The 27,590-nt window shown below is 37.3% G+C and overlaps 1 protein-coding gene across 2 annotated transcripts in view; it reads right to left on the minus strand.

The window, feature by feature from the left end:
• Positions 1-27,590, minus strand: part of SSH2 (slingshot protein phosphatase 2) — a 245,517-nt gene that overhangs the window by 159,159 nt on the left and 58,768 nt on the right. The window contains exon 3 of one of the 2 annotated variants that reach the window (XM_019650419.1): positions 22,246-22,326. The exons of the other annotated variant lie outside the window; for it this stretch is intronic. Coding sequence (XP_019505964.1) covers positions 22,246-22,326 — 81 coding nt within the window. The remainder of the gene's footprint in view (positions 1-22,245; positions 22,327-27,590) is intronic. 2 annotated transcript variants of the gene reach the window in all.

Raw genomic sequence — 27,590 nt, forward strand, 5'->3', positions numbered from 1 at the left:
ATTCCCCAATAAAAATCTTTAAAAAACAAACAAACAAAAAACTAAAAATAGATCTACCATGTGACCCAGCAATTCCACTTCTGGGTATTTATCCAAAGAAAAAGAAAATACTAATTTGAAAAGATATATGCACCCTTATGTTCATGGCAGCATTATTTACAATAGCCAAGATATAGAAACGACCTAGGTGTCCATCAATAGATGAATAAAGAAAATGTGGGGTGTGTGTGTGCGCGCGCGCACACACACACTCACACACACACACACACACAGTGGAATATTACCCAACAATAAAAAAGAATGAAAACTTTCCATTTGCAACAACATGGATGGATCTAGAGGGTATTATACTAAGTGAAATAAGTCAGGCAGAAAGACAAATACCATATGGTTTCTCTTATATGTGGAATCTAAACAAAACAAAAACAGACTCATAGAAACAGAGACCAAAGGGATGATTACTAGAAGGGAGGGGGTGGGGATGGGTGAAAAGGTAAAGGGGGAAACAGTCAATAACATTGTGATAAGTTAACACAGTGACAGATAATTACTAGAATTAGTGGGATAATCACATTGTAAGGTATAAAAATGTCGAATCTATATTGTACACCTGAAACTAATATAAATGAGATTGTACACCAACTATAAATAAAAAAATAAATTTAAAAAACTACTTGCTTTATTTTTTTAATGGAAATGACAGGGAGGAAAAAATTAATTGTAATTTAATGCAGGAACATTTTAATTACACTCACAGTCCCTCGGTTACACTCATAGATAACCTTGACAACTCATCAACTCTAATATAACAAGACAGCACCTCCCCCACTAATATAAGTCTAACTAGAACTGCATGAACACCAAATGCTATTTAAGAAAAAGGTAAAATGAGAGAGAAGCACTCAGTCATCTGAATGTCCCCTCCAATTGGTTGAAAAATCAGCACTATCTATTGTCAATGTACAAACTATGCAAACCCACTTAAGGAGTTCCACTTCAGAAGCTTCTCAGCTACTTTTGAAAGTATCTGCTGTTTTTCATTACTTCCACAGTGTCTCCCCTTTTTTCCTCCAGCCTCGCTTTTACTTCCCTAAGGCTCCTATTCACCTTTGCCTTCCATTTTGCACAAACCTTAGGTTCTCTCCTTGGTCTTCTTTGAATTTTTTATCTTGAGATTACTCTAGAAAATATTTATGTTCTAAACTCTGAAGAAATATCATTGCTGCTTCTCTCCCTGCCACCCTCTCACCAATTAACAGTCGAGGACAGAAGGAACTGTTACCACCCACTTTGCAATGCAATCCTTTTCTTTTGCCATCCTCAGAGAGTTCAGAATATACCTCACCAATGCTGCTTAAGGTCATTAGAATCCTGACAATCAAGACAAATAACTACAGAAAGCCTATGATGATACAGTCAGATTATTTTGCTAATTATCCTATGTTGTCTATTAGTAATATATTCTTTGATCTCAATGTTTCCCCCCCCACAACTGAGTAGAACTGGGAAGGAAAAGGGAGGAAAAAAAACAGGTAAACAATAAAAGGCAAGACAGGTATATCTAATAGGAAGCCCACTCCTCTATTTACAGCTTCTAATATAATATAAATAAGCTTAACTTTGAAAACATCTATCCTCATTGTCTAAATTAACTAAAGTTAATTATTTCTTCTTGAGAAACTAGTACCATCTCAATAAGGAGTGAGCTGTAAGCACAAATTCAAAGAACCAATAAAAGGCACCATCAATCCATAAAAGTACAATTCCCGGAAGCAAAGGTAGTTTTACAAAGGCATCCCCAGACAATGCCCTGGTCAGTAAACACATTTGAGCAACCACCAGGAAATAGTCATTAGTTGCCTAATTTCCTAAAAACCATAATTTTCCTGATAAACAATGCCTTTCATATCCCATGAGAAGAATAATCAAGACTACTCAGTGTTGGTAAAATGAAACATTACACACTATTATTTTGTATAACTTACACAGGGTGAACTGAAACTACGGAATAAAATCGTGGCTATAAAGTATGCTGTAGATTAAACTATCAGAGTGAGTTGAGATGACACACAAAATGCTTTTCTGCTACACTTTCTACGAGATCTAAGAGACCAACAATTAAAAAAACTGAGCTTTGAAGAAAATAAATAGTGGCTTACAGCTGTATCTATGTTTATGGTGTGAACACGTGCATAGTCACCATCAGTCTCAAGAAGATGCTTCCAGAGACTCTATCATGGAACTGAAATTTTATAAAGTGATCATTTCCAATTTCCATACCTTTGAGGAGTCACAGAACTAAATACTCAGTATGCACAATCCAAATGGAAAGTAAGCGATCCTTAATAGGCAGTTCCCTGGGACAATTATGAAAGCTATGTAATATATTCAGATCTGATTTTCAGCCTTTAGAGCACTGCATAGATAACTTAATAATCTATGCTTGGATCATAAATACTTTTTCTTGGACTATATAAATGAAGAGTTTAAAACAGTTTCACATAAGTAAAATCCAAGAAATATTAACATCTTTCTAGTGAAGTCAAACAAATCTACTTTTAAACCACTCTACATAAACTAGTCCCATGACATTTTCATACCAGGGAATTTGGGCAGACTAATTCAAAAGCTATGGTTCTTGCCATCATATTGATTAAAATAAAGACCAATGACAATGATGTGAATAATGTAAGGCAAAATAAACGTAAATGAAAGGGTATACCTTAGATTGTAAATATTCAACTTTTGTTCCATACTTCACTTCAAAAAGCTTAAGGAAGCAAAACTAAATCTGTTTCTCTATGACTCAACATTCTTAGATTCTTGAAAATGAATCTACCACAGAAAGATGGGACATGACCCTTCAGACCTACATGCCCATTTATTCAAGAAATATCTCAAGTAACCCCAGACTCCAGGCACTGAGCTAGGTGTTGGGAATAAAACAGATCCAGTCTCTGCTTCGGTCTGATAAGGGAAGAAATCAAATAATCACATAAGCAAAAGTAAAGTTGCAACTACAAATAGTTGGGAAATAAAATAGTACTGCTGGCGTTTATTATGCACATACACTGACAGCATTCCCCAGACCCCAGCTATTATGCTGTATGCAGTAAAAACTCCAAGTCTTTTCTAGACGTTATTCCTCAAAGCTTCTTCTCATCCCTTATCAGTGGTTTACTGAATAAAACAAATTTAAAAACATTTCTATTAAATTTCTGAAATGAGTGCTGCCCTCTGGTTGAGGAGACTATTTCTACCAGAAGCCATTAATACAGACTTTGGATTTTAAACTATAAAAAAGCCTATTGGAAAACTAGCTAGACAAATTTTAAGAAGTTTCAATATATACGAAATTCAGATTAAATTGAACTCAGTCCCTTGCCACTTTTTTCTTTCCAGGGGTCTTGGACTGTGCAGCAATTTCTGCCTCTACTACTTGGGAGAATCATCAACCATGAGAACTTCTGACACTTCCGTTTTTCTCTTCTCCTGTACCATCTAGAAGCATCTGAAAGAGTCCATTCAGAATTCCAAACCATTTCAAGTTATTCTTAGCATCATGGCCCAGGGAAATGCCTCCGTCAATTTTGCTTTGCCCCTCTTTCATCAAGGACTTGGTTCTTGCTTTTTAGGAAGAAAAATCATGCAAAATCTTAAAGTCTCTGACCTCCCTCAGCTGGGTATGAGCTCTCCTTTTCTAAAGTCCTTCTCTTCTTGAATTTTTCTTCTTCCTTGAATTATACAGTTGACTGTTGAACAACCCAGGTTTAAACTATGCAGGTTCCACTTATATGTGGATTTTTTTCAATACTGTAAACACATTTTCTATTCTTTATGATTTTCTTAACATTTTCTTTTCTGTAGCTTACTTAATTGTAATATACAATATTATATACAAATATATTATATATACAAATAACAAATTTTTAGTATATATATTTGTAAATAATACATATAACATATAAAATATATTAATTGTATGTTATCAGTAAGGCTTCCAGTCAACAGCAGGCTATTAGTAGTTAAGTTTTGAGGGATTCAAAAGTTATACCTGGATTTTTCATTGCATGGGGGAGTCAGCACCACTAATCCCCCCACATTGTTCAAGGGTGAACTGTAATTACATATATTCATAGCTTTACCTTGATTTATTAAGAGTAAAGCACCTAATAGGTATTCTATAAATATTTATTGAACCAGTCAGTTATTGGAGCAAATTATTTTTGCTTTATTCAAAAAAAAAGAAAGAAAGAAAAAAAATGTTTCTAGGTGAGAAAAGGAAAAATGAGTAAACTGAACTTCCAAATAATAAAAAGTCATGGCAGGGGGAAAATTCTGGTCCACTATATAGCAATAGGGACTTAGAAACAAAGCAACTAACCAGCCAACCAAGACAATAATAACCAAAAGAGTATCTAAATGTTATACCTAATAAACCTTGGAATTCATATGATAAGAAACTAGAAACAAGAGTACATAATAATCTGGGTCAAATACGTAGCTACATAGGAACAAAGGCCCCACTTAATATGATCACAGATAGGACCAGAATCATCAGTGCCCTTCATTCAGTGCATCTTGTCCTCTAAATTCAAAGATGCTGCCATCTTCTTGTACACTAGCCTACCCCTTCAGCATCACCAGTGCTATGTACCCCCCAGCTCAGTCACCTGAGACTGGCAATAAGTTAACAAGTGTTGCATAAGCAAATTTTAAGTGGTATATATTTCCAGATATGGAAAGCTTTTGTTAAAATGATATCATATAATCATTGAAGAAAAACTTCATGTGAGCAAAGGTACTCTTTTACTTTCCTTTCTTCTGGTCCTAGTTCTCTCCAATCCTCATTTCCATAAAAGCATAATTAATGGACAATACATACAGCTCTTGGCTCTGGGAAAATCAACCTGGCTCTAGTTCTGCCTGTAGATGACAGTGGGACCTAGGTTGGCCATATTTATCACTAATAAAATGGGCTAATCTTGACTATCTAATCACATTTGCAAAGTGCCTGCAAACATATTGTGCTGTTGTGCTGGTATTAATGGTGAGATGAAATTTTTGCTTACAAAATCAGAGTTTGGGACATCAGTGAATCTGATCTTTTCTCCTTAAAAGACAATTTCTCTCAGATTTCTTCTGAAAATTTTTTAAAGTGCCGAAGTACAATTGTGAACAAAGTAAATACTTTACTTCTACTCCACTGAAAACTGAAATGAAAAATATTTTCTATACAGATGAATTGCAGATTATAATTAACAAAATTTATGCATTATAGAAAGTAAGCTGGCTTGCCAGGAAGGTGAAGTTGCTTTAATCAAATTGACATGTCTGAGGAATTTCATGTGATACATTAAAATAAACAATAATTTCATATTTTAAAAAAGGCACATTAGGAACGTTAACTTTGTGAAATTTTCACTAAAAAAGTGAAATAAAGGTGCATTTGTGGCACATGTGATTATAAAGTTTCCAGAATAAGCAGTATAAGTTTTCAGTATAAGCAGATACCTTCTCACTCCACTCAGGATCTGACACCTTCCATTGGGCCGATGTCCCTCTGTGTGGATGTCTTTGTCACGTTCCTCAGGCTCTAACACTCCATACTGGGCCACCCCTCAACCCTTGCTTCCCCGAGGTCACTTTCTCACCCGATTCAGGCTCCAACAACTGGCAACATGGGGCACCTCCCCCATGTTGCTGACCTCTGCACCCTGCTGAGGCTCCAGTATCCCAACCACTCTGGGCCTAGGTTTCCACTCAATGACACCTGTCATGCTTGGTCCCATCTAATGACTTTTGCATTGAATTGTTAACGAAGAGGAAAGAAGGTGTTTCGTTTTTTAGTGCTTCAATTATAAATACAAAAAAAGGCAACCACATTTATCTAACAAATATTTATGGAGCTTCAACTATGTGCAAGGCACTTAGTTGAATGGAACTGTGCAGACCTCCAAGGGTTTCTTCTCAGTCTAAGGAACCCAAAATATCTCTACACATTACTCAGGAGGTTTTTCAGTCTCAGGTAATTAAAAAAAAAATCCACCAAAAAATGGTTTAAACAATAAGAAAAAGTATCATCTTGGTTAACTTAGTAGCCGAACTTTATCAAGAATGCAGTTTTCCCCATCTTTTTGCTCTGCCATCCTAATTGTGTCAGCATTGCTCACAGGCTAATATGGACCCAAGATGACTGCCACATTCAAGGTCCATCAAATATGTACATATCCAACAACGGTCAGCTGAAGAAAACAGCTCTTCCCCTGTGTCGCTTCAGTACAAGGAAAATTTTCCAGAAGCCTCCTGCAGCCCCACCTCCCAGCTTCCCTCTCATTTCACTGTTTTGAACTGGATCACATGCTCATGGTTAAGCCAACTGCTGGCAAGGGGATGGCAGCCTCTGATTGGCTGTTATAAGAAACAGCAAATAACCTTTGTTTTCAACAACAAATAACCTTTATTTTCCTATTTAAGCCAGTTTCTATTTACTCTTAACTAAACAGTCCTGACAAATACATTATGTACCCGTTTCCCCATGTGCACAATTAAGGAGAGGTAAGAGAGGAAAAATATTTTCATTTCTATTTTACAGGTAGAAAAATTAAAGTACCCAAATGTGCTCTGCCCATGAGAATATGCTGCACCTCACACAAGCGGGAGAGGCCAACACAAATATTGAAGATATCTGAGTGTGTGTGTGTGTACATACATACATGTATATATGTATACATGTATGCATATACAGTTTTTTAAGCAAAATGTGTCCTCAAATTTCAGTCAAAACTTTTTATACATTTGCCTTTGAAGCCCAGCAGTGGGGGTTGAGGTGGGAGAGAAGAGAGGGTGTTTTATGTGGCATGAACAAATGGCATTGCCTCAAAGAGTATGTTCACATTCACAGAGCTCGCTGCTGCCTATACTACACACTCACTTTGCAGACTACAGGCACCACCCCTGATGGTTATCTCCCAAAGGCTCTGTTACTTTCAAGGCTTCCATACTGATACTGGCGTGGCTGCCAATCAGGCTTTTGTTCAACCTGTCCTTGAACCATTTCCTCCTACCTGTCTGGTTTCTTTATTTTCAGATAGCAAGGCCTGATTAGGGAGATGCCATCATTGTTCTGGCCATATAAGAGAAACTGTCATGGACAAGGCTGGAGTGCTTACATGGTGCCTGAGTTATAAACACTTGTCAGTATAGACTTTGTCCTGCCACATAATATGAATCAAGGCAACTATAATTTGGTCAGAGATTACAGCTCTAAAAGCAAGTTTAGTTCCTGTATGGTAAACCAGGAAATACTGCTGTTGACGTCAACTATCGTTTAACACTGAACTAGAATAACTACATATACTACGTATTTTAATAGTCTCTTTCTGTGGACATTAATGTTTTAGATGTTATACAAAAACATTCTTCACCTGAAATATTTAGAGTATTTTTATTTTAATATAGAAAAACGTATTTCACACAAGTATCAGTCAGTTGCAATAAACATATAGATGGCGGAGTCAAGATGGTGGAGTTGGTAAATCTTAAACTCACTTCCTCACATGATCACATCAAAATTACAACTAAATTATAGAACAACCATCACAGAGAACCACCTGAAGACTAGCTGAATGGACTTCCTATAACTAAGGATATAAAGAAGTCACATGGAGATGGGTAGGAGGGGCAGAGATGTGGAACGGGCAGTTCCCACACCCATGGTGTGATGATTGATAAACAGGAGGTATATCTTGGCTGTGGAGGTCCTCCCCCAGGAGTGAGGGATCTGAGCCCCACACTAGGCTCCCCAGCCCAAGACACCTATGCAAGGAAGAGGAGACCCCCCAATATCTGGCTGTGAACACCAGCGGGGATTATATCTGAGACTGATGAAGGGCGGTGGGAGAACGAGACGCTGTATTTCAGAGGTTCATGAACAAACTCACTCACTTCAAGTTACAGTACAGGGCAGCAGTCTGAGAAGTGCCTGGGTTAAACGGAGAGGAATTAAACGGGCTAACTTTAGGGTGAGGGTTGGAAGGGTAGGGATGGTGGGAACTCTCTCAGGCAACAGAAGCGCCAGTGGGCACCACTGTCCCTTTGTGGAGCTCTTCTCCCACCTAGCTGGCCCAGCGCAGGTGGGCACAAAATCTGTCGCTCTCCATTAACCTAGCTAATAACACGCACCCCACCCTGGCATACATATATACAATGGAATGTTAGTCAGCCACGAAAAAAGAATGAAATCTTTCCATTTGAGACAACATGGATGGACCTAGAGGGTATGATGCTAAGTGAAATAAGTCAGACAAATACCATATGATTTCACTTATATATGGAATCTAAAAACCAAAATAAATAAAACAGAAACAAACTCACAGACACAGAGAACAAACTGATGGTTGCCAGATGGGGAAGATGGGCAAAAAAGGTGAAGGGGATTAAGAAATACAAGCTGCCAGTTATAAAATTAATAACAGGGGTATAAAGTATATGGAATACAGTCAATAATATTATAATAACTATGTATGGTGTCAGGTGGGTACTGGCCTTATTGTGGTAATCACTTTGTAAGGTATATAATTGTCTAATCACTATGCTGTATGCCTAAAGCTAATATAATACTATATATATCAACTATCATTAAAAAATAAATTTAAAAAATCTCAGTGGCTTAAAATAATAACAGTTTCTCATTTATGCTACATGTCCATTTTAGGTTGGTGGAGATTCTACTCCACATTATCCTTTCTCCTCCAGGAAATGACTAATCACTATGGCGGGGAAAATGAAATATAATGAATCATAAGGACATCAGCTAAGACGTTTAGGCTTCCACCTAGAAGCGACAAAAGTCACATATTTCATTTGCCAAAGCTGTTACATGACCATGCCCAAGTCCCCAGGAAGTGTAATCCTACCAGTATCTGGAATAAGGGGAACCAGAAATACTGGCAAACACAAATGACTACCACAGTAATAGATAAGGATACCATATTATACAAGATGCTTTCAGCTACAAGCAATCTGACTTAAGGAAAACAGAAAAGGTAAACCCGAGGGGGACAGAAATGCAAGGATATTATTAGGTCTCTATCTTCCCCCCTCTTTCTCTCTGGACTCTGCTTTCTTCTTATCATTAGGCAGACTGTCTCCAGGTGATGGTAAGATGACCACCAGTCACACCAAGCACATATCAGAGTCCAGAAAAAAGAACTTAATCCTTTTACTCTCAGTATTCATAGCTCTCTCTCAACATGACTCTGATTGGCCCTGCTTGGGTCAAGTGCTACCTGGGACGAATCATGGTATCCAGGCAAAAGGGTGATGGGGTCTATGGACATATGACCATTCCAGTGATAGGAAAACAGGGCCCAGTGATTGTCTGCTCCACCAGAATGACATAGAGTGGAGCAGGTAAGCTACCCAAATGAAAGTTGGCCACACTAGAAAAGTAGCAGCTATCTACCCAGAGAACTCTGTTATTTCATTTCCTCCATCATTCCCTTTGATGACATGTGTGATATTAAATTCTAGAAACATAAACTCACGTGGTCTTGGCTTTCGTACTATAAAGTGTTGATGTTAATCCAGATCAGTTGTAAAAATACACCAGAGAACATATACTGGTAAATCCTGGGACAAAATTTCTTTAAGTTATTTTGCATAAGGCTCCTCTGAGTGCAAATCCAAGCAATTAACAAGGAAATTTCCTCTTACAGAACCAATGCAGTGGATGATTTTTGAGATACCGCAAAGAATGATAACATGACAACATGATTACTAGGCTTATAATGACAAGTATGAGAGTTAACAAGGGAGAAAAGACTTCCTAAGGTCATAGACAACATATAGTCATGCTAGGATTCGAACCCAGCACTTCCCTAGGCAAAGGCAGAAGGTAAAATAGTAACAAGCATCAGACTGTAAGCTTTATAGGGCAGTGTTTTTTGGTTTTGTTCACAGATGTATCTCAAGCGACTAGAACAGTGTGTGGCACGTACTAAATTGTTGATGAAGAAGTACAAGGATTAAGTTCCTCTTCCTATTGTAAGTAATAGTCAACAACAATAAAATAATCTTGGTTTTCCATGTTGTCATTCTTCTAAAACTTAGGTCAACAAATTTCTACAGCAATAAAATGCTCAATTCCCAGCAAGTTCCAGGTAACACACATTGTGACTTGGTACATTCCTCAGTCTAGCTTCTTGAAGCTGGGCAGGGCAAACACAAAACAATGAAGGAAAAACAAAAACGGAATGAAAAAGTAGATTAAAAACCCAACATAGCTATGGCATCTCTAAGTGAGCGTTTTTCTAGATCAACATAAAACCACACCACTTCAGTTTTAGTAGTAATGCTATGTAATGCATTAGTCATCTTAAAGAAGGCAGTTCCATCTAGTAGAACCTCTGTTTATCTTCCTCAAACAGCTGGGTAAAGCCCTATTTTTGGCCAATTCCTTTCTCACCCAACACCCTCTCTGCTACCAGAACAATTCAGCTGATGTTTTGGGGTCTTCCCTTAGAGCACTGAGTGACAGAAAAGGCAGATAGATGGAGCCATCTTATTGGACAAGAGAAAAACAACACACAAAGCTCACTTTTATTTTTAAAATGGAATTATTCACCATCTCACCACAGGAAGTCTCTGATAAATTCAGTAAGTAAACTTGATTGCAGTGAACTCTCACTGACTATATAAGAAATTTTAATTTTTCCTTTTGCAGCACTTGGCTGTAAAACTCCTTTGAAAATCCTTCCCTCTTTATGTTCTCAAGCTAAAAGACAAATTTAAACACCAAACAAAGGCTTTGTGAGGTATGAATCTACTGCAAACTTTTACAATAGATTCCCACCTACCCCAAACTCTCCAGGACTCTTATATAAAGATGGCATGCTTGAGCCCCTCATCCTAGCTCCAAAAAATAGATCAAAGGCAGACATGTATGGTTTTAGAAAACAGGCCGAATATAACAAAAGTCAGGCAGTGAGAATTCTTGTAAGCATGTAATGTGGCAAATTTTAAAGCCAAAGAGAAAAACACATTTTCTGTGTACTAATTTCTTGGAAAATATTAAATTGGAAGATTCCAGTTTCCAGACCTAGAATTAAATCTCACTGAATGAAGAATTCAATGGCATTTAAATCTTTTGTAAAACTGGAACAATCTATTTTGGAAAAGCAGTTTATGGGGAGACATTAATAACGTTTCAAATACTGGCAATAATTAACCTTGAGCAACCTGAAGCTTTGCTCAGCAACATAATTATACACATTAGTTACCTAGTATGTGGGAAACAAAGAGGTACAGATGTTTCTAAGCAACTAACTACATCCTGTTGAGTGTCAAAACCCTCTCATTGCTATTTGTGAAAAGCCAGCTTCAAAGCAAAAGCACAGCTAGCGTTAAAAAAAGCAACCATTCCTCAGCTTCCATTTCCATCTCCAAGTGACATTTGTAAAATTACACTTGATTCATGGTGTTTCTCTTCCATTTTACTAGGCTAGATTCTTACAGTCCAGTGGTGGTGGCTACACTCGTCCACATGTGATCTATGGACAGAAAACTGGGCCACCAAGAATGGGTAGTCCTCAAAGGAACAGTAAAACCTTTGTGCGATTGTTAGATTGTAACACTGGCTAACATTTGTTACAGGCTTTCAAACGTCCAGGCCTTAATCTAAATGTTTTGCAGACATTATCTCATTTAATCTTCACAATAACCCCGCGAAGCAGGAATACTATTTATTATATCCATTTTTCAGGTAAAGAAATTGAAGTCCCAGCTGTCTATGGCTAAAATCAATCAGAAGTCCATTCTCCATAGTAAAGCCAGGTAGATATTTTCAATGTTAAGCTACTCACTCCCCAACTGAAAACTCTGCAGTAGCGTATTGTCTGAGGAACAAATCCAGCTTACAAGACTCGGCAACATCTGTCAGCATCATTTTGTGTTATTCCCTCCCTTATTTTCTATGTTCCAACCTCAATGACATTCTTGCAGTTCCTTGAATATGCCCTAAGTTTCCTGACCTGTAAATATTGCTTTTCCCACTCTCTCCACTCACCTTTTCGCTGGTTGACTTGGACCCACCTTTCAGAGCACAACTCAAAATACCAGTTCTCCAAGGAAGCCCTCCCTTGATCACTAACCCTTCAGCATGTCAGGTCCCGGCTTGCTATATTCTCATAGTATGGTGTATTTTCCTATTTTGGAATCATAATTTTAAAACTCACCACATAATTAGATGTTTAATGCCACCTTTCTTTACTAGAACATAAGTCTCAAAGGGAGGAACCATGTCTGTCATGTGTACCACTATATCCCCAGCAATCAGCACAGTGTCTTGCACATAGGAGGTACTCTGTACATATTTCTTAAAAGAATAATTGAAAGGTAGCCATATACAGAAAAAATGGAAACTAAGGTCCTGCCCTCAAGGCATAAGGGTCAGGCAAGGAAAGTGATGATAGTCGGTGAAGGAAGTACCAAGCCCAGTTCTGCTCCACTTTTGGTACTGTGCCTGGTACCGCTGCTCCAGACTGAGCCAGTTTCTAAACCGTTCAAGATAGAGGCACAGAACCAGACCACGAATGGAGAAGGAAATAAAGCAGTAGTGCTTTAAAGTATGACCTCATGAGAGACGGAGCTGATCATAAGACCTGGACCTAACTTCACATGGTAGAATTTAAAGTATTATGACACAGCAACATCCCATTTGATTAATGTCCCAGTGGATTTTAATTGGTATTTACTTGTTATATGTAGCTTGGAACAGGAAGGGCCATAAATTCTGAGTGCCAGCATTGCTTAATATAGTCCTGGATGCTCTGCAGCTCACCTTTAAGGCATCTAAACATCACCCTGGTGAGGGTCTGTTAGTGCTAAAGAAACTCCTTGAGAAAGGAAAAAGCAGTTATATACCAAACAATTTAGAAAGATATCCCCTCTGAAGATCACTGAACACTTCTGCAGATAGAAGCTGCACACTAACCAGTTTCAAGGCCTTTTTTCATAGCAGCCTGGCGAGATTCAGGCTTAAGTGGCGGAGAAAAGCAGAGGTGCATGTGATAGCGTCTCTTCATCCCCTGTATTAACTTCGGGCAAATACAGTATTTCCTATCCTCTCATCTTTAAGAGTACAAGTCTGAGATGCTAATCTAGAGCTAAGACCCTGCAGTATCCTGGATTACTTTATTTTTGAAAATCTAAAGTATATTAAAAAAACCCTTGATACTAAACATGAATAAGACAACTGTGACACTCCCAAAGCCCTTGATGTTCTCATCCTCTGAAAGAAACTCTTTTATTTAAGGCCTCTTCTATGAGTTTCAATTCTCCTTTTTGTTATTTATATATTTATATATAGTTTTTGTGTAGGTGTAATCAGAGTATATATGCAAATTTTGTTCAGTTTTAAACCTGACATATCAAGCAAGTAATGGATTGCTCTCTTCTTGTGCCACAATTGTACTTAGTATACATATCTACTCCATTACTGCACTTGCCAGACTATAGTTCAATAATATCATATATATATATATATATATATATATATATATATATATATATATATATATATATATATATATATATATCTGCCTCTCTAGGCTGTGGGTATTTAAGGAAAAGAGCTATCTGTTCCTTCTTTCTTTTAAAATAATATTTGTGGAATGAATGAATGATGGTTATGAAATTTTGTTCCACCCCTCTTTTAAACTGTTTCAGTATTTTTTAAAAGTAGCTAACACATGCATATAGTACAAAATTCAAAAAGGACAATATGATACACATTAAATTAATGTCTCCATATCACATCTGCTCCCCCAGCCAACACAAGTTCTCCCTAAAGTCAATTGCTGTTTTTAATTTTTATGTATATTACCAGATACAATCCAGGTATATTTAAGAATCTAAATAAATTCTTTTTGTTCTTTGTCTTGATTTATTTTTTTGTTTTTGATTCTCATTTTGTTTTACACAAATGATACACACACTGCTTTGTACCCTGGTATTTTCTTTTAGCAATAGGAGATAGTTCCATGTTGGTTAATGTGGAAACATGTTCGCTTTTTAAGGAGGGCGCAGCTCACAGTGGCCCACATCATGTGGGGACTGAACCAGCAACCTTGATGTTATTGGCACCATGCTCTAACCAACTGAGCTAACTGTCCACCCCAATATGGAAACATCTTCATGGACATTTAGGATACTTAGGATTGTTACAATAGCAAAAAATTACAGTTACAATGACTATATTTGAATAGATGTAATGTCACAAATATAGAAATATTTCTGGAGGATCAATTTCTACTAATGAAATTTCTGGAGCAAATGCTATGGGCATCCATAATTTTGGTAGATATTTCCTAATTGTCCTCCATGGAGGTTATTTTAATCTACATGCCACCATCAATATACACATAGCAATGCTGCTTCCTCTATACCCCTGCCAACACAATGCAATAGCAAACTTTTTTGACCCTTGCCAATCTGAGAGGTAAGAAAGGTATTGGTTAGGTGGACCTTGAATATCTTTTTATATGTTGAAGAGCCATTTGTATATCTTTTTCTGTGAAAGTCTGTTAATTCTTTTGCACATTGTTCCATTACGTGTCTGATCTTTAAAAAAAAGTGTAGAATACATTATATATTGTAGAAATTAGCTCTTTGTCATGTGTTAAAAATCTTTCTCCCAAAGTCTTTTGACTTTGGTTATAGGATCTTTTAATATAAAATTTTGGCTTTATGTATTTGAATTTATCAATGTTTTCTTTTATGGCTTCTGGGTTTTTTGTCATATTTTTTTAAAGTCTTCCCTACCCCAAGATTATTAAAAAAGTTTCTCCTGTAAGTTCTTCCTTGTAATGTCAATTTCTTTTATATTTCATTCTCCGATCTATCTGTAATTTATTTTGTCATAAGGATGAGGTGGAAATACAACTTTATTTTTCCATTTATTTACTTTTTTCACTTGACATTTCATATAAAATTTCCCATAGAGTTATATAGTTTTCATTTTAATGGCTTCATTGACTTAACATAACCATAGTTTACTTAATCATTCATTGTCTCCTATTACTAAACACATTCATTAAATTTTTACTTACATATATTCTTCTTTTTAAATAACTTCTTCAGAGGAAACTTGCAAGAATTAGATTTCTGGGTCAAATAGTTTGAACATTATTATAACTTTCAACTAAACTGTCAGATTGCCAGGATCTAACCAATTTATAATCTTCACAACACAATTATCAAGTAACATGTATATATAAATATGGATGAATCTTTCCCAACAAGAAATTTACATTAGGCACTATCTAAACCATTAGGATCATAATCCAGAGTCAAAAAACTTGCCTCACACTTCTACAGGCTCTGACCACCCTAAGCATTACTGTTATTTCCTGGGAGGAAAAAGAGTAAGTGGACAAATTCTTCCGGCGCAAAGGGCAATTCAGAGGACTGTTGGAAAATCCTAAGAAAGTAACTTGGCAAACCAAGCGCTGCAGTAGAGTCAGAAGAAGACTGCATCATTTAAATTCAAGGCTGCATCTCACTGTTCATCTCTCTCCTTTCCCTTCCCAAGAGGAGCTTCCCTTTCTCCCACATTCTTTCCAAGAACCTTGAAGCTCTAGCCACCATCTAGTACTTCTTCATCAGCTTTTCTCATGAGCAGTCTTGCACTTGGCTCCTGGAACAGGCCCTTCAAGTTCTTTAAGGCCAGGAAATAAGATGTTGATTCAAAGTGGAACATCAAACAGCCACCCCCAGCCTCGTGTGGTTACAGCAGAGATTTTCAGCTTCTTTGGAGCTGTCTCTCCCTATCATTTGCTTAATCATATACTACGTGCAACCCTTTGCTTCCCCTTCTCCTTGCTGCCTCCTAGGGCTCTCTCTTAAAGAAGCATTTCAGGAGGCATATTTCTTTTGAAATAATTATCTTATTATCATAAATTCTATGATGCCCCTTCTGGAAATCTGGTGCAGTGTCATGGTATGAATGCTGGTCAGACTAGAGAGGAAAGTCACAAGCCTGGGTAGATTCCAAGCACATGTCTGACAGGCAATATAGCACGGAGCAAGCATACCCTTGGGAATCAGACTTGAACTTCACCATTTACTAGGTTATGTGACACTAAGCAATTCCTTTAAGTATTCTGAACTAAAATGTCACCATGTTAGAAAGGCACTTCTTGACCATCCTTTATCTAAATGGCTATTCTCACTTGTTATTCTTTATTGTTATTTCCCCATTTGTATTTTTCATAGCACTATTACGTTTTGTCATTGAATGCTTGTTTTTTATTATGTGTCTGCCCCAATGGACTGCAAATCTCATAAGGGCAGGGCCTGATTTGTTCATCACTGGATACTCACTGCGAAGCATGGTGCCTACCACAGAGTAAACTCAAATAATTGTAGAATTAAGTGAGCTCGGTTTTCTTCAAAACAGGGATAAATAATACTACTTATATCAGAGCTGTAACATGGGCTAGTATATGTAAAAACATTTAGTATAGAGCCAGGCACATGGTTAGTGCTCAGAAATGTTAGCCATTATTTCAGTTATAGTTCTCAGTAAGTCATGGCCTTGGTAACTCAACTTTCCCAATTATAAACTGAAAAGAAAAATTACAACCCCTCCCCTACTGGCCAAGCACACTGTGAGATTACAAAAAAAAAAAAGTAAGGTATTAAGAGGGACTCAGAAGACAGGATCCACTGAGATTAAGATTAAATTTACAACTCCCCCATGACATCTGTATTGATCAGGGCCATCTACTGCCTTCTGCAGGGTTAGCAGTTCTCGTCTAAGAGCTCCGAAATCATAGCTTCACCAGGACTTCACCCCAAGTGCTGAGAAAACAGATATCTAGGAGAGCAAAACAGGGTTGAGAAGGATTGTGCTTGAGTCCAACAGTGGCAGCACTTGAGAAATTCATAGAAAGAAAGGAGAATTAATCGGGCTATAAAATACCCCAGTGATATATCCAATTTCCAGCGATAAATACTATCTTACTCACCTCCTGAAACATGAAACCTGATTGTTATTAAGCTACTTCCTCCTTCCCTACACTTCTAATGACAATGTGTGTTCTTACAGCATTCCAAATTTAGTCTTCAGATGCCCCCAAATCTGTAATCTTATAATTCCACCCTAGGGAATTTCTAAGAACCATGATTTTCAACTCTGGTTAAATGAAGAAGCACCTATGGGGCTCTGTAAAGGATAAAGATGTTGAGCCTCATCTAAGACCCGCTGAATGAGAAACTTCCAAAGGTGAGATTTGAGTGTCTATGTTTCTGAAAGGGTCCACAGGTTATTCTGGCGTAAAGCCAGAGCTGAGAACCACTGTTCCATCTGCCCTGACCTCCTGGGACCAGAGTACCAACATTCTATTCAAGGGCAAAGGCAATCCAGCGAAAGATTAAGAGCTCAGGCAGAAAGTGCCAGGCAGACTTGGCTGTCACTGCCAGCACAGTCACATATTTTAGGCAAGCCTCTGCTTCCTCAGTTTTAAACCAGAAACACTAGTACTTAACTTCAAAGACTTGGATTCAACACTAACTTGTATAAAAATCACTTAGCATGTCTGGAAAATAGCAAGTGCTCAATAGATTGTCTTGCTTATTACCTTCAAGCGGGTAAATTATTTCTAAGTTGTAACCTAAAACAAAAAGTCTGTGCAATTTATTAGTGAAAAACCTACAAGCCCTGCTATCTCCTGTTTCCCTTGCTCTCTCAGAACAAACTAAGGGGCAAGGACATCTGAGCAGGCCCTGCCTCGGGTTATGGAAGCAGGATAACTCAGCTAGTTGGGAGCTTTCATTTGGTTGATTTTGTAAATTAGGCCAAGCTCCTGGTTTCTGCCTGCAATTATTTCACATTCTGTATCCTCTTATGCCAGATGTCTCAAAAATATGTCTCTGGTCAAAAGAAGGACCAGGAGTCAGACCCACACAAATCCCGTACAGAAAAGCATGGTGTGCCTAAGGCATTATATTTTTAGATTCCTTTAGCCAAGGCATTAGCTACGTGCAATTTGCAAATTATTGTGCTAGGTAGGCACTGTGGCAAATATGAAGATGCAGAAGAGAAAGTGTCTGGCCTTTTGATAGTCATTTTGTGAATTTAAATAATATATTTCAGAAGTTGCCACAAAGTAATCATGCCACAAGCCAAATCAAGGATGGGGAAGAGAAGGAGAGATGGTCAGGATGCCCACTTTCCCCCGCTCCTTCTCTCCAGGGCTGGACTATGAACTTAATTGTGTCCACAGACAACAGTGGCATTGTTCTGACTCTGTTGACGAGATGGTGACATCAGAGAATCCTACATCTGCCCCTGCTCTCAAGCACAGGTAATGTGCCAGGCCCTCTAAAAAGTGTACATAAATTATCTCATTTAATTATAACGACTCTATGGCCAAGAACTATTATTATCTCCATTTTACAGATGGAGGAAGTAAGGCTTAGAGAAGTGGAGTCACAAAGCACATATGTAGTGGGACTCTGACCCAGGCTGTTTGGATCTTGAACCTGAGCTCTTTAACTATTAGGTACATGATGCTGAGCCCTGATTCTGGAGGTTAGAGAGGATCCCCAAAACACATAGCCTAATGCCCACATCAAAATCATACAGTCAAGAAGACAGGATTAGTGGTTATCTCTGGGGGGTGATGGCTGGGAGGGTGAATAGCGACTGGAAGGGAGCAAGAGGCAGGGAGTAGGTGGAAGGGGAATGATAATACTCCATTTCTTGATTTAGGTAAAGGTGACACAATTTCTTGATGTGTGTTTGTGAAAATTCATCAAGATACACATATAAGTGTAAAACAAGTACACTTTTCTGTGTGTATATTTCATTCCATTAAGTTTAATATACAATACAAAGTATAAAAGTTAATTCTTCGTCTTTATGCTAGCTCCCAGCAGTGTTAACACAGGAAGAGTAATAACCTCATAGAAAACTCTACCCTTCATTGTCAGGATTACTGAAAATTTGGATAACGTAATTTCAGTATCTTGCTCCTCTTTTAACAAAAGCCTAGCCAAGGAATAGAAGTTAATTGTGTTGAGTTATCAAATGCATACAGTCAACTCTTATGATTGTAGACAATATCACATTTTATCAGCTCTTCAAGGAAAGAGATGTTACAAATGTTGGGGACTGAAGCTCTGATTTGGAGGAACAAAAATTAGCATTGCTGGAGTTAAAACAGGGGTCCTCAACCCTTGATTCACATTAGAAGAATCCTGCGAGCATTTAAAAAAATCCCAATACCTGGGTCTCACTCACATAGATCCTGATTTCACTGGACTGGGGTGAGACCCTGTTATTAAATTATTTTAAAAGGTCACCAGGTGATTCTAACATGCAGCCATGATGAAAACCACTTAGTAAATGATGAAGCTAATTTTAAAAATAGCTTTTATACCCCAAATTACTACAAATCTAATTTTTCCTTAAATAAGTCACTCAAGAGGGTAAGATTTTTTTTAAAGTTGAAAATTATTTTTTATATGTTATTCTAGGATAAAATAGTCCAGCTATTCTTTCTTATATCTTATTCTTGAACAAAGAAAAATAAGTTTAACATCACAGGAGATTTCTACTAGTGTAATCATTTGCATCAGATCCCCTTCCAAAGGGGAAAAAAAAAAGGAATATCGTCTACGGTGAAACTGTGTTTTTGCCACCAGCAACACTTTTATCCCCTTTTCTGACCAGGTGCCCTAACCTGCAGAGGTGATGCAGAAACAACTCAAATAATCCTGAACTCTGGTGGGACAGTTGCTCGCTGTTGGCTAACTGGCCATTTGAAACTCATAATAGAACCCACATCTCCCTAGCAACAAGTTTCCTTCCCTTTTTCTTCTTTTTATATTTGTGTGTTGGCCAGTGAAATGGTATCTCTGCAAATGAGTCTAAAAAAAAGAAATAAAAAATACACACAGTACAGAGAGCTGAAAGGAAGAAGGTAAACACAAATCATCAGAAATGACCTATGTCACCTTTTGAATTTCAGCTTTGGGGTATAATTGACAAATAACAGTGTTAAGATATTCAAAATGAACACTGTGGTGATTTCATATACATGTACATTGTGGAAAGATTCCCCCCATCTAATAGTTTATTAACACATCCATCACCTCACATACTTTTTGGTTTTTTTTTCTGGTCAGAACATTTAAGTCCTTCACTTTTAGCAATTATACAATACAGTGCTATCAACTATAGTCACCATGTTTTACATTAGATTCTCAGGCCTTATTCTTCCTACTGCTGGAAGTTTGGTCTTAGGGTAGATTCTATGTTTTATGCCTAACCCCCATAGCTCCAGGCGCCATGATCTGTACATGAGTGGTGAATGAATGAATGCATGCATAAGTGAATGGATATAGCTAACCACAGTTCATATTTCTCTTATCCCAGGATTGAAGAGAAAGTTCTTCAGTGTGACTTTATTGTCTACTCTACACCAGCTAACTTCTATTTCAAATAGTTATCAAGATCCCATGCTACTTCCTTTGAAGAAAATTCAAAATGGGGATTTCAATCTGTTTGCTCTACAAATAATTTTGTTTTCAAGTTTAAGCCTTCAAATTGGGAAGGAGCTCCGTTGATGTGAGGGTGGGAACAGGGAACTGAGAAAAGAGAAACAAGTGTGGGAAATACTCCCCGAGGATACAAAACAGGAGGAGGATCCAATACCTTTAAAAAACCAGCCAAGTACATGTAACCACTTTTGCCTCTTGAAGAGGAAGACAACGAATCTGATTGAAATGAATGAAAGCTTTGGCAATACAATAAAGCAATCCAGAGTAATCTGCAAATACACACACCCAACTAATGGTTTCTATGGGATAAAAAACATTGAAATTAGAGTCATTATTTTAACCACACGTGTCCAACTTCATAAAAATGTTCTTGATGTAGATTGTTATTCACTGGTCTCTTTAAGACAAAATCAGCCAAAACAATAAGCCAGTCCAAGTCCAGAGGACTCCACTGCAGACTGAACAAAATAAATCTTGCAGGATACTACATAAGAAGGCTGGTACACACTCTACCAATACAGCTGCTGCCTACTGATAATGAGCTCACTGATGGTTGTCAGCTGAGATCTGATGTCAGTGCTGTCGCGGCTTATCACACAATGCTGGGCACAGGATATAACCTTTCCACCCTAAGCCTGTCATCTGCAAATAAGTGTTGATAATAAGTGAGTGTTCATATGAGTTCATCAGTTAATGTTTTTAAGCACAAGGGAAATGAGCAAGCATCACTCGAGCTACTAGTGAGTCACAATATGTGACTTCCTGCCATTCCAGACTCTTCATCAATGCTGAATGAAGGGCAGCCAGGTAAATCAATATAATAGTTGAATGAGGTCCTACAACAGTGATCCCCTTCACTGTGCCATGTGTAAGAAGACAGTTTCAGAGGAGGCAGTCCTATGGTGATATACTTGAGAAGCACCGCTTACTTCAAGAGAGGGACACAGCGTTCCATTGGTGAAACTTCAACGATATTTATAGAGTGTCTCAATGCACAATAAACATCCTGAAATTGACAACCTAGATTTTATCATCAAGGTTTGCAGAACCTAGTTTTAGCCACGGCTAATAAAGGCAGTTATCCTTATGGAAGAGATATTTAACTTTTTAAAAAGTCAATTTAAATCACTCTCCAATGTTAGCCTGATTCTATAGGTAATTTGCAATCATTAAAGCAACCTTGCTGGAAGTCAGATGAGACAAATAAAATTGATAACATCTCATGTAGCTAGTTCTACATTTGAGATAATCTAGCTGACTCTCCAGTCCAGTAATTGTAACACTATTTGGCTTTACATTATCAACAGCTAGAATGTGTAAGGTCTATGTATGTGGGGGATAAAGGTCCAGTGGCAGCACCCATACCAAGCAGTTGTCACAGGGAAAGGATACTATTGACCGTAAAAAAAAGTGAAAAACAAAAACAATCACCTTCCCTAATGAAGGAGACTTACTCCTTTTTCTACTTTGATAGATATGCTTTGAGGGGAGATTATTATGCATACAAATATACCATACTATTTATATATACACCCCTTATTTGCCTTCCCAAACTATTTGATGGAGGCCAAATAGATGAAATAACAGGCACTAGCCCAGGTGCATTTAAGAGTCAAATTTACCCCAGAAGCTTTCACTTGGATCACCAAAGGTGTATAAAATCATATACCTACGTACATTGGAATCATTAAAGATTTCTGATTCTTCACATTCACAGCAAAGTAACGCTGCTGATTCACTGTCTTCCACATGAGAGCTCTGTAATACAAACAAGATCATTTCAGAGATCCAGATGAATGGGGGCCACGAGCAGGAGGGGAAAGCCCGCAGGAATCACAGAGTCAGGGTTAGCTCATAGGTTAGAAGCTGCAATTCTGATTAGCGATGGCTATTTTGGAGAGCATAAAGCCAACAGGTGATTGGTTAGGTGATTGGGAAGTTGATCATGTTTAATTAGCTGAAGCATTTCTGTGGTTTCCAAGTTGGGCAATGGGATGTCCTTTTTCGGTAAAGATAGTGCTACTTACCCTTTACAGTATGTATTCTGGACTCTTCCCAGAATGGGTAGGATTGTGTTCATTTATCCTCACAGTCAAAGGTACATAACTGATCTGACTGTTTAGAGACAGGCTTTATTTAGAATATAACATAAGACATGATCTGCGGATCTAACCACTAGGCTGGCCTCATTAGCCTTCTGCTAACAAGTGTTGATAAAAAAGAGCCAAAAGACATGCCCTACCCAAGTCCCCCTGACAGATTCCAGAAAACAATTTAAAACCTTTCTTCTACTCTCCAATCTCTTTTTCAAAATCTGTCTGAAGACTGATAAGGAAAACGAGACAAAGGAGTGAAACAATTAGCTGGTAACACAAGAGTATTTTTCCCTTATGACTAACAACAACACAGAAAAGAGAAAAAGCTCCAACTCTGACCCATTAAGTTTCATTCAAATGTTTGCTGTTTGGGTAACAGCTGCTAGAAACCAGGCTATCCCTACCTCGAGCTTTATATGCTTATGTCATCAAAATTTCTTACTACCATGTGCTCCATCAATCCCACTTCTGGGTATAAATCTAAAAATACTGAAATCAGGATCTCAAAGACATACCTGCACTCCCACATCCATCACAGCATTTTTCACAAGAACCAAGATATGGAAACAACCTAAATGCCCACTGAGAGACAAAAAGATAAAGAAAATGGGGTATACGCATACAATGAAATATTATTCAGCTTTAAAAAAGAAGGAAATCCTGCCATATGTGAGGACATGGATGAGCCTGGAGGAAATTACACTACGTGAAATAAGCCAGTTATGGAAGGACAAATACTGCATGATTCCAATTATTTGAGGTAACCCAAATAATCAAACTCATGGCAGCAGAGGGTAGAATGGTGGCTGCGGGGCCTAGGAGGGTGGAGGAAATGGGAAGTTGTTCAATGGGTATGAAGTTTCAGACATCTGCTGTACAACATAGTGTCAACTGTTAACAATACTCTGTTGTGCATTTAAAATGTTTAAGAGGGTAGATCTCATGTTAAATATTTTTACAACAAAACAAACAACAACAATAAAACCCCCAAAGGGGCACAAGGAAACTTTTGGAGATGATAGATATGTTTATTACCTCGATTACAGGGATGGTTTCACAGGTGTATGTGTATGTCCAAATTCATCAAATTGCATGCATTAACTATGCGCAGTTGTTTTGTATGTCAATTATATCTTAATAAAGTTGTTAGAAAACAAAAACTTCTCACTACCAATGGCTGAAATGCAGTCATCTATTAACCCCTCTGTGGCTCTCCTAGTAGTCTCCTACTTTGATTTTTAAAAGCTGAAGCTGTGTTTCAACCTGCAGAATACCTGTAGAGGTTAAGAGTTTGAATACAAGTACTTAAAAGAAAGAAAGTAAAGCTCATAGTTACTATTTCTGGCAATTGCCCTCTACTGGTTTATTGCCTTCTTACTTTTTTTCCTACTGTGATCCTTTGACTACTTTTGGTTTTTCTTTTTACAACCAAATTTCATCTTCCATTATCCCTCCCTCTTCTTTTAGAAAATAAACAAAAACAAGCAAGTATTTAAAATCACTTTTTAAATCCTACAAATGCAAAGTTTCTTTATTCCTTATTCCCTTGCATTTTGGAGGGGGGAAAAATGAGAACATTTACTCTCCATTGGTCTTTTTCTTTTTCTTTTTTTAAATCGGTCTACAAAATACTTGAAGACTTCTAAAAGTCATATTAGAAAAGCTAAAGGCTTAATAAATAACAAAATATTTGAAGGGATTAATAAGGTAGAAATCAAAGCTGCTTTCAATTCTCCCAAATTCTCATATCACAAAAGATGATAATATAGATAATATTAAGCATATCAAAAGTGATGTGTCACTGACACAGTATATGCAAACTGAAAAGACAGAAAAGTACAAGTTAATTAATCCAAATTACATTAGGATTTTAAAGTTTTCCTTCTTGTAACTATTTCAGCATGTTTACACTAGCTCTTTGAAAATGATCTTTCAAGAAAGAGGTCCTCTAATGACACTTGCATTCTCACAGTTATTTTAAGGCTTTACGTCATACCTATTAATTGAAATTTAATTCATTAATACACAGGGTATCAACTTAAGTGTGCTGGTAGCATTGAACATAACTGGTACGTGGAACAAGTATTTACTTGCGACTAACATATGTAGTGCTCAATTAAATTCTAGGAATCCTAATGGAAGACAAAAGACATTTCAAGTTCATTCCTCTGCCTCCTGAGGTACTTGGTAATTCCAGTTCCTAGTTGTCCTGGTTGTTCTGCCTAGTGAACTGTCTTGCGTAGGACTATAAAGGACTTATTCCAAGAATGAATAAATATTTAGGAACTCTATCAATATAATTTAGCATATTACTGTCAAATGAGAAAAACTATAAGATTATCTAAATCAGCGGTTCTCAACCTGTGGGTCGCGACCCCTAAGACCATCGGAAAACAAAAAGATATTTACATTACGATTCATAACAGTAACAAAATTACAGTTATAGAGTAGCAACGAAAATAATTTTATGGTTGGGGGTCACCACAAAATGAGAAACTGTATTAAGGGGTCGCGGCATTAGGAAGGTTGAGAACCGCTGATCTAAATAGATGCTAAAAAGTATTTGATATGTCAAAAATTATCACGTTTATCACAGAGATCTTCACCTAGACAGGAATCAGGAGGGCCTATGGGAGGAGCTCTCAGACCCTATGTCCTCCCAGAAGCCCTACAGGAACAGCTGTGTTTCTACAACAGTCTATGGTTGAAACAGCTCCTCCGCTTCACTTTCTTTTCCCCTCTCTAAAAGGGGTTTTTCTGCTTCTACTTGCTTAGTGTGTGCACATGCCTCACCATGGCTGCACAAAAGGTATTGCGATCTTTTCTTTTTCCTGAATAAATCCTTTTTGCTAAAGGAATAACCAGTCTTTTGTTTTATGGTTGACAGATAAAATTAGTCATTTTTGGTTTCAAATATTATTAGTAATCCTTTTATATATAGTATATAATAGGTGGGCTTTTATCTATAGTGCTTCTCAGGTTGGTAGGCCCTGCCTCAACCTAGTCTTACCTGAATTTCATATTGTGGAAAATCCTCCAATGCTTCTCTAATATGAGGATGGTGAACATCCCGTTTGTAGTGTAGATACCAATTTTTTTTTCTTTTTCTTCCTTCTTTCCCTTCTGTCCTACTCTCCCTCCTTCCCTTCCTTCATTTTTAATGTCCTTTTGGCTATTTCAGTAGGAATTTTGAAGAGAATAAAGTCAAACTCATATACTTGCATTGGAAGTACCAAGCCCAAATCTTTAAATTGAGCTCATATCCTGGTTCTGTGATGTTGAACACATTACCTAATCCCTCTGAGCTCAATTTCCTCATCCATAAAAATAGGCACAACAATAGCATCTAGCTAATAGGGCTGTTGGGAAGACTGTATGAGAGGTAATATGAGGAAAGCATTTCGTGTGACTTTGCTACTGATATTGCTACTACTACTCTTCTAACAACAACAAAACAACAATAAATATTCCTACAGTAATAATACTCTCCTTCCTACAAGTAAAAGGTTTACACATTTTGGGCTCAATTCTCTTTCAAAGAAACTTACCATATAGGAAAAATTTTCTCCTATAAAACTATGAGTGTTTCACTTCTAAATAAAGACAAATTTGTATTCCCTATAGAGAACCCTGCAGTACTGAGCTCACAATAAGCCATTCATTATCATTTATTGTATCCCTACTATGTACAAAGCACTATTTTGGGTGCTGAATTAGCTACAGAAAATGCTAAACCAAAGGGAAAGATAACTGAACAGGTTTCAAAAATAGTGGTTTTTTTTTTTTTAATGTATATGCAAACCCCACAAATATAAGGCTTTGGCTCTGTGGAAATATGCCCCTTTGGAGAAAAACAGGGGCTAAGGTTGTTGGTTAGGAAAACACATCCATATATGACAAGAAGTTTCAAGAACTGTTTCTAAGCAACAATTATAGTAATAAAAAGTTGCAATCTTTATATGGAATGTATGGTGCAAGGACTGGTGTGCTAAGAAGGATGTTTTGAAGAGTGTCAAAATGTAATTTGTGCAGTTGCCTAACAATTTGCAAGCAGAAGTCTTAAGAAATAATCCCCCAAGGGTCAAAACCTATTGCTACTGTTAAGTATCTTTTTATTCTATTCTTGTTATACGCATAGGTTATGTGATTTTAAGAAACAGAAAACACTATTACATTTCTTTCGTCTTTCATTTTTTCCTCCATCTTTCCTCCCCTCAACTATTTTTTTGGGTTCAAACAATAAAATATATGTGTACCCTAAAGCCTGATGACCACTTTAGGACTAAAAGCTTTTAACTTTTTAAAGGCAAAGGCAAGAAGTAGGTCTTATTTATCCTGACAGGTGTAATTGCATTGACAAATCAATTTCATAGCCTAAGGATGACCTGAAAAAACTCTCTACAGTTCCTAACCCCATGTTACATTATTTAGAAACCATTATTTCTTTTTAAAATTATTACTACGTCCCCATGACTTATTTATTTTACAGCTGGAAGTTCGTACCTTTTGACTCCCTTCACCCATTTTGCCTACCCCTGACCCGTGGCAACCCATTAATCTGTCTCTGAGCTTGGTAAAAACCATTCTTTCAATATGTGATATATTCACATGGTAAACAAGATTCAGAAGATGTCCGAGAGTATTTATTTTTTCCTCCCATCCCTGTCCCTCTACCTCCTAGCTCTCTCTCTACAAACATTCACAGAAGTAATCATTATGCCAGTTTCTTTAATATCTTCTCAGAGAGATTCTGTGTACATAGGAGCATTACATGTAATAGATATCTTTTCTCTAAAATACACAATGGAAGCACGCTACACCTTTTTTTCTGTCATTGCTTTTATTTTCTTTAATTTTTATTGGGGAACAGCCATGGTCATTGGTTACACATTGCTTTCATGCTACAATGGCATAGTTGACTCTTTT

The sequence above is a fragment of the Hipposideros armiger genome, unplaced genomic scaffold (assembly GCF_001890085.2).
Source record: "Hipposideros armiger isolate ML-2016 unplaced genomic scaffold, ASM189008v1 scaffold_141, whole genome shotgun sequence".
Taxonomy (NCBI): Eukaryota; Metazoa; Chordata; class Mammalia; order Chiroptera; family Hipposideridae; genus Hipposideros; species Hipposideros armiger.